The sequence below is a fragment of the Panicum virgatum genome, chromosome 2K (assembly GCF_016808335.1).
Source record: "Panicum virgatum strain AP13 chromosome 2K, P.virgatum_v5, whole genome shotgun sequence".
NCBI classification, from domain to species: domain Eukaryota; kingdom Viridiplantae; phylum Streptophyta; class Magnoliopsida; order Poales; family Poaceae; genus Panicum; species Panicum virgatum.
Genome location: NC_053137.1, coordinates 40,106,174 through 40,120,576, shown reverse-complemented (window position 1 = coordinate 40,120,576; position 14,403 = coordinate 40,106,174). Strand labels below are relative to the sequence as shown.

Genomic DNA, 14,403 nt, shown 5'->3' with positions numbered 1-14,403 from the left:
ATGTAGATGATCCAACGAAGAGTATGTATGTGAAGTATGTGTTCATACTAGAATATATATAATGATATATATTGGGTATGTGACCATACATAAAGTATATGGACATACTTATTTTATATAGTAATACTAAATATAAATATTGTATATTTAAAAAGTAGGGCTGCTTTTGAAATTTTTCATGTATATACCTTTGAAGTATCTTAGAATAAGTATATGAACATACTCAAAGTGATAAATAAGTATGAGGACATACACACATGGTATACTGATGATGAGAGTAGTTACACGCGAGTGTAGAAAAAACTTGTCATATATATATATATATATATATATATATATATATATATATATATATATATATATATATATATATATATATATATAACCTCTTGTAAGGTGCATCTGCTAGTTTGCAATATTGTGAAGAAGCTTCTTATTGAATTTTTATGGTATTGTACAGGTACAAGTATTGGAAAAACACAATACAAATATTGAAAAAAACACATTTTATTAATGGTAATGACTTTTTTGCAGCTAGGCCGTATTGTTGTTGATTGAAACGGCGGCTACATCCACCATCCCAACAAAGCATTTATTAATACTGGTAGCCCCATCCCCACCGCCCCACCCACCAACGCTTCCTCCATTCCCTACCCTTCTTCGGCGGACCCGGCTCAAGCCTGCGCCCCGCCGCTGGCCCTTGCCTCGACGCCACCACTGCTTCTCACCTCCATCTCGCCGAGGTCGCCGGCGAGGAAGACGACACCACCGACATCCCCAAGGATCTCCTCGCCCTCATCTTTGGCCTCTTTGGGAGATCCGATGCAAGCCCTTACTGCAACACCGCCGCAACTCCTCGCCTCCACCACCGAGGCAGCGTGCGGGGAGGACCGTATCGCCGACCTTGCCAAGGAATTCCTCGCCCTCGTCTTTGGCCTCCTCAGCTCCGACGACCGCAAGCGCTCCTCTATCGGCTTCCGTCGCTGCTCGTCGTCAAGGTCACCTTCCACCTCCGCCTCGCGCTCGACGCCCGGGGCGCCGCTTCTTGCCGGTGAAGCACTGCCTCACTTCCCCCTCTTCCCGGCAACGCCTCTTCGACACGTCCTCCTTGAGCAGGCTTGGTGGGGATCTTATGCAAGTGCGGCAGTTGCGTGTGGATCTGGGAGGCGCGAGATCCTCTCATGGTGTCCAAGCGCGGACCGCGGGACCGCGGGAGGCGGTTCGAATTGAACCGTAGACGAGGGTTCGAGTGCAGCTCCTTCCAGCGCAGATCCGACGGAGCGTGCGGACCGAGGTGGTGTGAGCAGATCCGGAGGGCGTGCAGCGACTTCCACGACTGCTGGCTCATCCCTAGGCGACGCGGGTCCATGGAGGCCTCGCGTGCGACCTCTTCCACATCTCTAGGTAAACATATTTTATGTCTCCAGGCAAAAAACATGTTAAGATATGGCTAATCTACGGCCAATCATAATTTAGACCGGCCGTACTATTTTTAGAATAGTACAAAATGCAGCACATTTCTAGGCGTCCCCAGTGCTACACGCACGCTAACAAAAAGGCTCGTTGGCCCGGAAGGACCCACAAAATTGGGAAAAAAAATGGCTCCCCAGCCACACAAATTGGACGATGGGAGGACAACAACTCAGGAGGAAAATCACAGCCCAAAGAGCAAAAACAAGATTGATGCAATAAACCAAGATTTGTACACACAAGATGGATGCAGACCATGCAAACAGTTTTATCTCCCCGGTCCTTATTCCTTTCCTGCTGGATACCTGCAGTGAGACACAAATAACTAAGATCTTTTTTCGATATGAGGATTACCCCATTTCCATTCCAACAAAATTCTGAAGTTCCAAACAGAAGAGGGAGAGATGATGACATAACCGGGGGGGGGGGAGCAGAGCAATGGCTAGCTTGATTGAGGTTAGACCATACAGTTATTAACCCAGGATTCCCAGGCTTACAAAAAATATCCTCCCAAGCGTTCGAGTGCTAACAAACAAGATTTAAATGGCCACCACCTTCTGAACTAGTTCAAAGACTCGTTTCCAACGCCTAGTCGATCACCGGCTTCAGCTTCACTCGTCATCCTCCGGAGCTGCGTCTTCTGGTGCGGGAAGCATCCTGACGGTAGTCGTGGTTGACGGTTGACGCGCCGTCACTCTGTGAGCATAAAGCCAGCAGCGACTGCACTCCTTCAAGGATCCTCCCCTGCGTCTCCTGATTTCCTGCCTAACAAGTAAAAAATGAACCAATATGGATTATGATATCACTCGGACTTTTGATTATTTTCTTGTCAAAACATGCCTTATTTTGGCTTTTCCAAATGGCCTAGCATATAGCTGCGCAGCCACAGGTATAAAATGCATTCCCCCCTAGAAGCCATTTTGAGATCCAGCTCCTATATTGCCTTATATTTCTCGGTATGTCCCTTGCACCAAGGCACATGCCAACAATCCCCCAAATTGTTTTGGCAATGGAGCATTGGAAGAAGAGGTGGTCTATTGATTCGTCCTCTTGACAGAAGTAGCACGAAGGAGAGCCCACCCAATGTTTTTTGATGAGATTATCCTTCATTAGAGTAGCATTGTTCTCAACTAGCCACAGGAAAATCTTAATTTTATAAGGAATCCTCGCTTTCCAAGTGTATTTAAAACTCCTACCAGTCCCCCCTTTTGTTTCTTGACAAATAACTAAGATCTATCTAATAATTTTTTTAATTTATTTATTTACGCCTCTAGGAATATTCCTACTCTTTCATAGTAACAAGTAAAAATTGAACATACAGAGGAAATTCGACTAGAGCATGGCCAAAAACGTACCAGTTGTATCTCTGCCAGATGGGCTATGTCCAAATTACAAGATATTGTTGGTTTTCCACGCCAAACCATAGAGCAAAGATGTAGTTTATCTCAAGAGGAACAAAATAAATAGCACAACTAAGGGGAAAGACAGCTTATGGAAGTTGTTGACCATACATCTAGTTATAGAGGTGCCTCAACTTTAAGGGTCTGCTGGTGCTGGGCACATATGGATTACATGGCAAGCAAAACAATACATATAGGGGCCGGGCATTATTATCAACTTAAATCAAAATGGACTCCAAGATAAAACTCTGGGGATATTTGGACCATCATTATTTGTTTTGTGGTGTTACTTGATCTCCTCTGATGTCTTCATCTGGCTGATTGTTCTTGATTCTCCCCATGAACAAGCTGAGGCTCCTCTTGGCAACACACATTGCCTCACCAACAGTGATTGTTTCTCTCAATTTGTTTACCATTTGCCGCAAATGCCTTCCCTCTTGGCCTTCCATGACTCTTCCGATGCAATCTTTCACATCGCTCTGGTCACTGCTAACCAGCGCAATTCCAACCTCCCACATGTGAACTATGTATGCGCAGTTGATGAAATGGTCTGAGGAGATTGGGTAGCATATCATGGGAACCCCATGGCGCACAGCTTCCAGCACCGAGTTCCAGCCACAGTGGGTGATGTAGCACCCCACCGCCTTGTGCTTGAGAATGTCATCCTGTGGTGCCCATGAGACAATCTTGCCTCGGCAGGCGACCTTCTCCATGTACCGGTCAGGAAGGCCTGCTCTCCATGATGGGTGGTTTTTGAGAGCCCACAAGAATGGGCGTCCTGAGGCCTCCAAACCATGTGCGAGTCCGCTTATTTTCTCAGGTCTGATAGGTGCAGCCCAGCTTCCAAATGAAACATAGATCACTGACCCAACACTCTGCTTGTCTAACCAGTCGGTGCATGTCTGGTCGGTCTGCCACATTGCAGTCGTCTTCATGGAGCCGTCGTCGAACAATAACGGCCCGACCGGGAGGATTTCCTGACCCTGTGGAGGATCATACAGGTCAGAGTCACCGCCTTCACCGTGCAAGGAGTTGATAAGGATGGAGCGGATGCTTTTCACACGATTTACTATTTGTAACCAGAAGGCTAATCTTGATTCCTGGGATACTGCGCTACTGCTGATGAGCCATGGAAGATCTTTGAATCTCAGCTTTAACTTTGCGGGCAATATTTGGAAATCTGCAATGTTCTGGTGTATGTTACAATGGCCGCCATCAATCTGATCAGCTGATACTATGGTACCTTCATGTTTATTGTAAGGGCAATCAGTTAGCATGTATGAAAGCACAAAAAACAAAAGAATCATACACAAGCTGGCTCATTAAACCCTGACATCATCGTCGGCAAATACCACAAAGGATGGCGGATCGAAGCAGAAATAATGATACTGATCCCATGAGAAGAAGTGGAATCAAACTTTAATGTTTTTGGTGAAAACAGAATAAAGAAAAAGTGTTTGTTTCCCATGTAGCAACTCTTATGTATAGAGGGCCAGATGGGCGGCCGTGCTCAACACGGCACTAACCCGATTGGGCACGGCACGACGAGACACGATCGGCGAATCGTGCTGCGCCACCGCTGCGGCCCAGGCACGACACGAAGAGCGTTTGGTCGTGCCATGCAAGCATGATGGCACGGTCGGCCCGAGCATGTCGGTCGTGCCGCCCCATGCTCTTCGCCCACCCTTGTGCGTCGTCGCTACCGGCCGGCTCCGCGCGTTGTCGTTGCCGGTCGCCGTCCGTGCCCACCGGCTGACCCCGTGCACGCCAGGCACCGCTTGCTGGCTATCCCTAGCCCATGGCTCCGCGCCCGCTGGCCGCCATTGCTAGCCGGCCCTCCTTTACCCACCGGCTGCTGCTTCTCGGTCGGCGAGAGAGAGAGAGAGAGAGAGAGAGAGAGGGAGGGAGGGAGGGAGAGTGTGACGGCTGGGTGGAGTGGAGAAGCGAGGGAGAGATCGGGATTAGAGATTTAGGGTTGGCTGAGGAAGTATGGGCCATTAACGGGCCAAATTGTGTAGGTACAAAATTAGTGGTGCCTGATCGGGTTAGTCAGTTAGTCGTGTCGTGTTCGGGCCGGCACTATGGTCGAGGTCTCGGTCCAGACACTAACCTTTCCTTTGGTCGGGTCGGTACTAACCCTATCGTTCGTGGGCCAGGCTGGGTTAGAGTCGGGTTTTTTCGTGTCGTGCCTCGTGCGGCCCACTAGACCCAGCCCATTTGGCTTCTATGCTCTTATTAATGTATTTAAGAGTTTTACGATGTACAGGCTGATTGCTGACAACTGTTTCAACAAAATAAATGGAAAACATGATTGATACCTGAATAGACAAATGCATGAACTAATTAAATATACACAAGAACCGAAGGGACGGCATAAAAAGAAGTATTTGGGCGTGCAATCTCTGAAGGCGTACCAGATTCTGAAATGAGACCCTTGTCCATAAGCTCCGGGATTACGGCCACGGTGCGGTAGGTTGCCAACATCCCTACCCAGAAGCCGACCACCGGCAGGCCGAGGTGCGCGGCCACGGGTATCGCCCACGACGCCAAGAGGTCGACAACTAGGCAAGAGACGACGTCACGCTCTGCCATCAGCATTCCCTCCAGCTGAGCCGGCATGTGGTGCTCCATGGCGTGCAGGAAGCTTGGGGGTCCTGGGGGCTCACCGTCGCCGTCGTCCTCGACGCCGCTGGGTATGGAGGCGAGAGCCACCCCGGGGATGGAGAGCTGGCCCATGCAGCGGTGGATGAAGTCGGGTACGGCGACGGTGACCGAGACGTCGTCGTCGCCCCCATCGTCGTCCACGAGGGTGCGCGCCAGGCGCAGCATCGGGGTGACATGGCCCTGCGCTGGAAATGGAACAAAAATGACGGTGCGGCAGCGCGGGGCCTTGGCGGCGGCCATGCAATGGCGCCGTTCCATGGAGAGGCCAAAGCCGCTATTGTTTGTGTGGTTTCTAAACAAAAAAAGGGGCGCTACTGTATTTAATTTACAGAGACAGCCATGTACTTGATGTGTCTCGTGTTTTCCTTCCTTCATTCCAAGGCCACTAATTAATGTGTCCAATCGTAGTTTAAATTGAAATAAAAAAGGATCAAACTGGATACTTCCATATCGCTAGTCTATCTCAAAGAAAGAGATATACAGACATGTGTATCAAAAGGATACTACTGTATTTTTAGTCTATATTTATACTCTATCAAATATCATATCTGTCGTATAGGAAAGGGATCAATAAGATTATTGTGTCATGAGCGCAATTCATATCTATATTCTATTTATTCAGAGGATGTGGACAATATTCATTTAGATAAAAAGAGATAATCTGCTGCTTTGTTTGCAGAATCCCTGGATATTCTCAAGATATTGTGATCAAGCTAGCTAGAAGCAAAGGCTAAAGGATCCTCCATCCTGCCATATAATTCCAATATTACCTTAACTTCTTCAGCGACGTGACTGTAACCACCGCCTAGCATGTATTTTTTTCCATGGTTATAATCATGTTGGATTTTCTCGAGATATTCTTATCAAGCAAGATAGGAAAGAAATCTTGTATCATACCTATTCAATCTCCATGGATGTAATTATACAAGACCAGGCGGGCGACGCATGTAATAGTTTGGTTTGTGCCGCAAGACATCTAGAGATAAGAGATAAAATCTAGTTGGGGAATTAGGGAAGTTCTTATTGTAATCAAACTAGATATTCTACCTAGTAACTTACTAGGAGATGAACCGTAACCGACATGTAAACCCTAAGGCAAGGTCAATGTGGTCGGCTCAAATGGCAATAAGGGTATATTTGGCAAAACTCACAGGACATCTTCTAGACTGATTCTATGAAATGATTCTCTGAAATGAACTAAGGAGCTCGGAGATGAAAAGACTACGTTCTCCTGATTCACTTGCACAAAATTCATTTCATTATAAAGTTTATCATGGAAAATTATTGTCAGCTATGGAATCACTTCTTTTTGAGAATTAGCCCCTATAGAGAATTAGAAGCAGGAAAAACTCCACAAAACACTCCCTAAGTGTGGGATACAATGCAAAGGGCACAAACGCCCAGTGGAACGCACGGAGAGACAAAAATACTCAGCGCGCACGACCCAGGAGGGAAGCAGAGCAACGTCGCCAAGATCAGGAGCGAAGGGCTCAACGCAACCTCCAAAGCGAATTCGAGCGCGCCGCCGAGCAAGGTTTTCATACCCTGGTGGCTAACGTCATCCATGCGGTGTCCCTCCTGGGACATATCCAGGATCCAGCAGTACAGCAGAGTGTACGACTACTCCAACATGTCTGCGTTCAGTTGAATGAGAAAGACAAGATGACATCGCTCTCAATAAGCCAAGGTCAAGGGGCCACCAGCCAAACACCCAGAGGGAGACCAAGACGACGAGAAGGAACCAGCCAAAATGATGCCATCGCCCAGGCACCACCCAACATCACCAGATGGCCCCAGTGAACCCAGGTGCAGTTCAGCAACCGCCTTCTTTTCTTTTTTATATTAAAAAAAATCAAAATTTCAAAAATATATGTCTGTTTTGAAAAATTTCAAAACTATCCCCGGTCGCCCTATGGGAGGGCAACAGGCCCTATATGTAATTTTTTTCTTCAAATTTGCAACGCCCCCCCCCCTCAGGCGACCGGTGGCCCCCGCCCACAGGCGCGACAGGGGGGCTTGTCGCCCCCCCCCCTCGGGCGACCGGGGTACCCCTCTATATAAGCCCTTGACCCCATTCCCTCCTCATTTGAGCCCGAAAATTCCACCAAAAATCCAGAAAAAAAGAGAGTGGTGAGGAGAAGGAAAGCGGCGAAGCCCTGCCGGATTTCGCACTGGTCATCTGCATGTTAGTACATTTAGTTTATGTATTTTTCCATTGGTATTGTAGAGTAATTTAATTTAACTAGTGCTATAGTAGAACCATTTAAGTAGAAGTTTAATGATACTTTAGTTACGTAGTAGTAAATTAGTTTAAAAAATTAGTACTACGCATTTATTATTACAATTGCAGTACTATTAGAGATGTGTTTATAAATTAATTACGATTTAGAATAGAATTTGGCATATACAGTATAGAATTTGAGTGTCATCACGTAGTTATGAATACTTATACGTTGTAGTTGAATTCCATACTTAGTTTTTACGGATTATTGAATAAGGTAGTGAAGTAAAGAGTATAACTCGATAAGTATTCTGTGATATACAGATATGTCGAGCAAGATGCAGTTTCAAGTATTTTATGGTGACTACAATGTTTTGTATGGGCCAAATGGAGTAGACCTTTCTGCCTTTAAGTGCACATCTAGCGCCATAGATAAACCTCTGGAAAGGAGTTTTGGTTCCATATGTAAGTGGCTGCAACGTGGGTTCCGTGTTGATCCGGAGACACATGGGATGACCGTCCAGTCTCTTGTTAATTAGGAGGTAGAAAGTGATTTATGGGAATTGATGATGATACACAGCACTGATGACTGGCAGAAGTACATGCAAGCAGCTCTAGAGCATGGGTGGCCTCTGGCCATTCTTGTTCAAATTCGGTAGAAGACACAAAATGAAATTCAACATGGTGCAGATCAAGCAACTCCGAGTATTCGAAGAGAGACCAATTATGTTAAGTAAGATGAGTCAGAAGAGATAGAGAACCAAAACATGGCACCACAGGGCCTTACTGATGAGGGAGAGATGATACATAGCATTGTGGACGAGATGGAGGCAGAAGACCAAACCGCAATAGAGATGGAAGAATATGAGGGCTCATCTGATGACGAGCAGTACTCATTGCCAAAAGAGTGGAAGGAGCATGGTTTTGACAGTCATATCGCAGAAGACGTACGAAATCAGGAGTGGGAGTACAGAGGGAATGAGGTAGTGCAAGGTGCAACATATCCAAACATTGAAGCCGTAAAAGATGCTGTGAGACTATGGGCAATATCATTCAAATAAGAATTCAGAGTCGTAAAGTCTGGCAGTAAAGAATATGAGGTGAAGTGTGTGAATGATGGATGTCCATGGCAAGTACATGCATTCAAGGGAAAATGGAAGTCGAACTGGAAATGTTCCATTGTGACAGAGCACACTTGTTTGCTGTCAGAAGTTCTTCCCTCGCATTGCAATATATCATGCGACTTTGTTGCAAAGCAAATATATGAGTTGATTATGGACAACCTAAATTATGAGCCAAAAATGATTGTTCGACACATTAAGCAGACTTACCAGTACACCATTAGTTATTTGAAGGCATGGCGGACTAAACAAAGGGTGTTCGAGATGCGGTTCGGCACATACGAGGCATCATATGATTAACTACCTCATATGTTTTCCCAGGTTCCAGCTAGAAATCCTGAAAGCTTTTATGACACATACCTCGTAGCAGCCGTGACTAGGGGGCAAAGAATTATGCAACGAGCCTTCTTTTGCATAGGTGCTTGTGTTAGAGCATTTCAGTGTTGTCTTCCGGTGATCTGCATTGATGGCACATTTCTGACTGGAAGGTATAAAGGTCAGATACTCACCGCAATCGGGGTAGATTGCAACAAACAAATAGTTCCGCTCGCATTTGCATTTGTTGAGAATGAGAGCTTAGACAGTTGGTATTGGTTCCTTGAACGAGTGAAGGTTCATGTTGTTGCTGCACGTCCAGATGTGTGCCTTATTAGTGATAGGCATGCAAGTCTGCTGCAATCAATACTAAAATTACAATGTGGAACTACGACAACGCCTCCATTGTGGCCCGATGTCCAAAACAGGTGGTGCATTAGGCATATGGGTGAAAACTTCTATGACCACTTCAAGAAAAAGGATCTTAATAACTTGTTTAAGAGGTTGTGCACCCAAAATCAACAGAGAAAATTCAATGTATTATGACAGATGTTTGATCAGTTGACTGCAGAGCTAGTGAAGGTAAGGGCATCAGGAACAGGCACGAGTCAGGCTGCAGAGGCTAGGGATTCAATTGAGAAGCCATTTTCACACTGGATTCGATGTGCACTTAAGGAGAAATGGTCATTCCTTTATGATACCAACGGAAGACGATATGGTATTCAGACAACGAACCATGCAGAGTGTTTCAATATGGTTATGCGTTCTTGTCGTTCCTTTCCTCTTGTGGGAATTGTTGAGTTCATCATGTATGGGTGCATGAAGTATTTCAGAGAGCGTTACATGGCTGCAAGCATAAACATTAGCAACTCCCAAATTCAGTTTTGCACAAGAGTGACACAATATATGCAAGAGAAGATTGAAAAGGCCAAACTGCACCGCGTCATATCGACAGGTACAATGGAGCATAGATTTGAGGTTCTATGCAAGGATAGAACTGGTCGTGGTATCCGTAGAGATAGGGTGGTACAGGAGAGCTTGATTACAGTAGATGGCAAAGCCTTCTGCTCCTGCATGAAGCCTAAGTTATTGCATTTGCCATGCTCGCATCTCATTGCAGCATGTGCAGAGTCTGGGTTGCAGCCAGGAGTATTTGTTTCACCTTACTTCAGCAAGGAAGCAGCTGTATCCACCTGGGGACATGAGGTATACGGGATTGGAATAGTGGGGCCTTTCATTCAGGATAATGAGAATAAGATATTTATTCCTGATCCAGCCACTAAGAAAGGCAAAGGCCGCCGTCAGACACATCGTATTCGGAATGGTATGGACAAGTCCGAAGCAAGGAAGGCACAAAAGCGTTGCAGCCAATGTGGAGCATTGGGTCACAACTACAAGAAGTGTCCTCAGAATGCTCTTCACGATGCTGCTGACGTCGGTCCTTCCGGAAATCCCAGAGATGGAGCACCTCCTACGTTCAGACGACCATCGGCGAGAATTGCTCGTGGAAGGCATTCGGTGTCATGATCCACAATTGTATCGAACATATTTGTAATATGTAGTAATCGTGTGTCCAGTTTGTATGGAACATATCTGTAATGTATAAATATCGTGCGTGGAGTTTGTATCGAACCTATCTGTAATATATAGTAATCGTGTGTGGAGTTTGTATCGAACCTATCTGTAATGTATAAATATTACGCGTCCAGTTTGTATGAAACATATATGTACCTATGTGTTCTCATATATTTTTGAATGCAGGTATGGAGATGGACTCCTTGCTAGACCCAATTATTGACTCGAGCCACAGGTCTTACTTTGCAGCAGTTGAGCACCGAGCCCTAGAGGTGCTACGTCCTCGTCCACCCGGGGAGGCGATCTCTATACACCACGATTGTTGTGACAGGTATGTAATGAAATATTATTGTTTATCACTTATGTATTCGTCGGTATTTCTTTGTTTTGACAATTTTGTTTATTGCAGTTTACTTGAGGCCGGTCTACTGACTCTGAGCCATCTTGTCGAGGGTGGGCCTATTCAGCTCGACCGATCCCTCCTGACGGCGCTCGTTGACAGATGGAGGCCGGAGACACACACGTTCCACCTCCCGTGTGGGGAGATGACTCCTACGCTGCAGGACATGGCCTACCTCCTTGGCCTCTCGTCGGGGAGGTTGTAGGTCCGCGTGTGGTGGCGGCCTCGTGGAAGGATGACCTGGAGGCCCGTTTTGCCCTGGTTGACCGCGTGGAAGAAGCAGGTCCGATCAACCCGCACCCGCGAGCAGCAGGTCCTTCGAAGACCTGGTTCCTACAGTTTACAGTACGTATTCATTCCATATTTAAATTTAATTGTTACAATTCACATGTTCCATTGTCAGTTGAAACCATTAATCTTAATTGTTTATGCAGCCTGCCCTGTTGGCTGCGGATGCCGACGAGTACAGTGTGACCAGATCGCTTGAGGCGTACCTACTTTGATTGTTCGGTTACATTATGTTCAACAATACTCATGGCAACTCGGTCGATAGGATTCTCCTTCCGTATGCACGGGAGATTGCGGATGGGGACGAGGACGTACCGCCCTACAGCTGTGGTGAGGCGGTACTTGCAGCCACTTACCGTGGACTCTGCGATGGCTGAATGAAGACACATGGGAACGCTATCCTGGCAGGGTGCCCTCTACTGCTACAGCTTTGGTCGTACGAGAGGTTAGTTGTTGGTCGGCCCATGGTCAGCCACGAGCCTTACCACGGGGCTATGTACGGCGACGAGGAGGACGACACGCCCACTATGGGAACTATCTGGATCTGGCGTCAGGTACGTTTGCAATAAATCTAATTTTATTATTCATTGTTACATGATGCATTAGCGCACTTTTAATTTTACTTATTCGGAATGCAGAGGTCCTGGGCGCATGCGCAGGTTAGACGCGCATATCCTGAGTTTGTTTCGGAGCTCGACATGCTGACGCCCGAGGACGTTGTCTGGGAGCCTTACAGCCCAGAGGCTGTGGCTACCCGCGCACCAGCAGGTCTGTCTTCGCACTGCTCCGCGAATGCGAGCCTGTGGCTTACTACAGCCGTCCTGGTTTATGATATCGCGGTTGAGGCATATTGCCCCCGGAGAGTCAGGAGACAGTTTGGGCAGCGCCAGGAGTTTCCGGTGCCTACCGCGTTGGAGCGTGTCAGTCGCCAGGACCACAGGTAATTATGAATGAACTTGGCTCATACATTCGTGTCGAATCTAACGATTCTTCGTGGTCCACTTTTGTAGGTTGTCAAGGAGTGACTTGCCGTGCTCTGATGATTGGCTCACCAAGATGCAGCCGTGGGTGGACCAATGAGAACAGGCAGACGAGCACTTGGTCCATCCAACAGGACCGCATACAGACATCTTCTTTAGGACTTACCTCACTTGGTACTTACCCCGGACTCGGTCTCGTCTGGTTTATGTTGACACTCACCCGCAGCCACACCAGGCGAGGCCTCAGGATGGCTATGCCCGGCACCACGTGGAGGCACTAGCTAGCGCGGTGAGTCTCTTGATCATATTTGCATATATATATATATATATATATATATATATATATATATATATATATATATATATATATAAGATAATTTATGTGTTTCTAACTGTTCCTTTACTGAATGGATGCAGTTTCGCCTTTGCAACATGATGGAGACGGATTGCTCGACTTACCTGACGAGGGTACGTGCCGGATCCCCAATGACTCAGTTTGAGCAGACAGAGGCATGGTCGAGGCAGCGTGACCAGTTGCGTCAGGTAGTGCACAACTTGGGAAGCCGTGTGCAGTACGAAGACAGCCACGGGTCGTCCCAGGCCTCGTCGTCGTTCCCGTGTCCGTCGACCGTGCACAGGCCGACGTCGCAGTTCTTCCCAAGTGCAGGTAACGTACATATCTCTTTAAAATTAGATCAAGTGTTCCTACATATTTACTAATATCATAAACAGGATACGATCCAGCTACTGCGCTCGGCCATACTGGAATGTTTAGAGGGACAGCACCAGTTGGCGGACCGTATCCAGGGATGGTACCGGGGCCACAGATATCGGCCTACACAGGTTAGTTTATGTTTCGTATTTTGGTTTCTACATGTCATGACGAAAGACACGAGCGGACGCTAACATCCGCATTTTATGCGTAGGATTCTACCCCGATGCGGGAGCCGGACCTTCTTCTTCTTCCTTTCGACCAAATAACGAGGGCTTCACCTTAGACGACCTTGACAGCTTGACTCTAGAAGAGCTTGCCGCGCAAGGTGACCCCGATGTCTTGGGCTATTCACAGCTAGGAGGAGCACCACTTGGGATCTCTCAGCAGCAGACACCGCAGCCCCTTGCGCGTCCTGAGCGACAGGTGAGGTCTCTGGATGTTCTCACCTACTCCGAGAGCCATGTCCGTGCCCAGCAGAGGGCTAAGAGTGTCCAACGCCCTAGGGGTGGTTAGATATATCTGATGTTTGTATCTCTGATGTTTATTTGTAATGAGATAGCTGTGGACCGCTTATTTGTATCCGATGTTTATGATTGTGCTAGTTTACTTGTCATTTGTTTCTATAGATACTATTGATGTGAACTTGTTATGTTTGTGGGTTCCATAATGCTCGTGAAATAAGGGAAGTTCTTGCGAATTTTTTCCGTGATTTAATGAAGGACAAGTTAGGTGCGGTAGGAGTTAGCGGCCGAGATCCCGCCGACGATGATGACGACTACACGCTCGAATAGCTCAAAATAGGAACCATAGTGTATCTAGCTGCGAGTACGAGATCACAGGTTGCCACTACTCAGCACGACGATCATGGGTTTCCCAAATGTCGCATTCTTTGCCCAGAGATACGTGACAAAAGACGACAACCCAATAGCAGTGCCCTTCCACCATTTCAAAAAGATGTGACAACACGGCAACCACACCAGCTCACCTTCAAAGCAGTCTCTCTGGCGAGGACGACGGACTAGTCATTCTACAGCGAAGGTCTGTGGCGTGTAGTGGGGAAGGCGGCATCTAGGCGCGATCGACCGAGCGACAGCAATGCAGTGCTGTGAGTCTGCATGCACAGATATGCATCGAGTAGTCATTTCGAGAATCGAATCTAACCTTTTCAGTGTTAGGTCAGCTAGCCTCTTCACTGTGTTGTCATGTAGGCTTTTTAGGTGCATTTATACTCCACACTCCGAGTATCAGACCTTT

At 46.9% G+C, this 14,403-nt stretch overlaps 1 protein-coding gene across 1 annotated transcript; it reads right to left on the bottom strand.

Moving 5' to 3' along the window:
• Window positions 1–3,078: 3,078 nt before the first annotated feature.
• Window positions 3,079–5,774, bottom strand: LOC120695294 (UDP-glycosyltransferase 82A1-like). Its single transcript, XM_039978579.1, has 2 exons — window positions 5,285–5,774; window positions 3,079–4,113 (listed from the first exon to the last, which is right to left on the bottom strand). The coding sequence occupies exons 1-2, from the start codon at window positions 5,772–5,774 to the stop codon at window positions 3,140–3,142; spliced, it is 1,464 nt and encodes a 487-aa protein (XP_039834513.1). The 3' UTR covers window positions 3,079–3,139.
• Window positions 5,775–14,403: the final 8,629 nt, after the last annotated feature.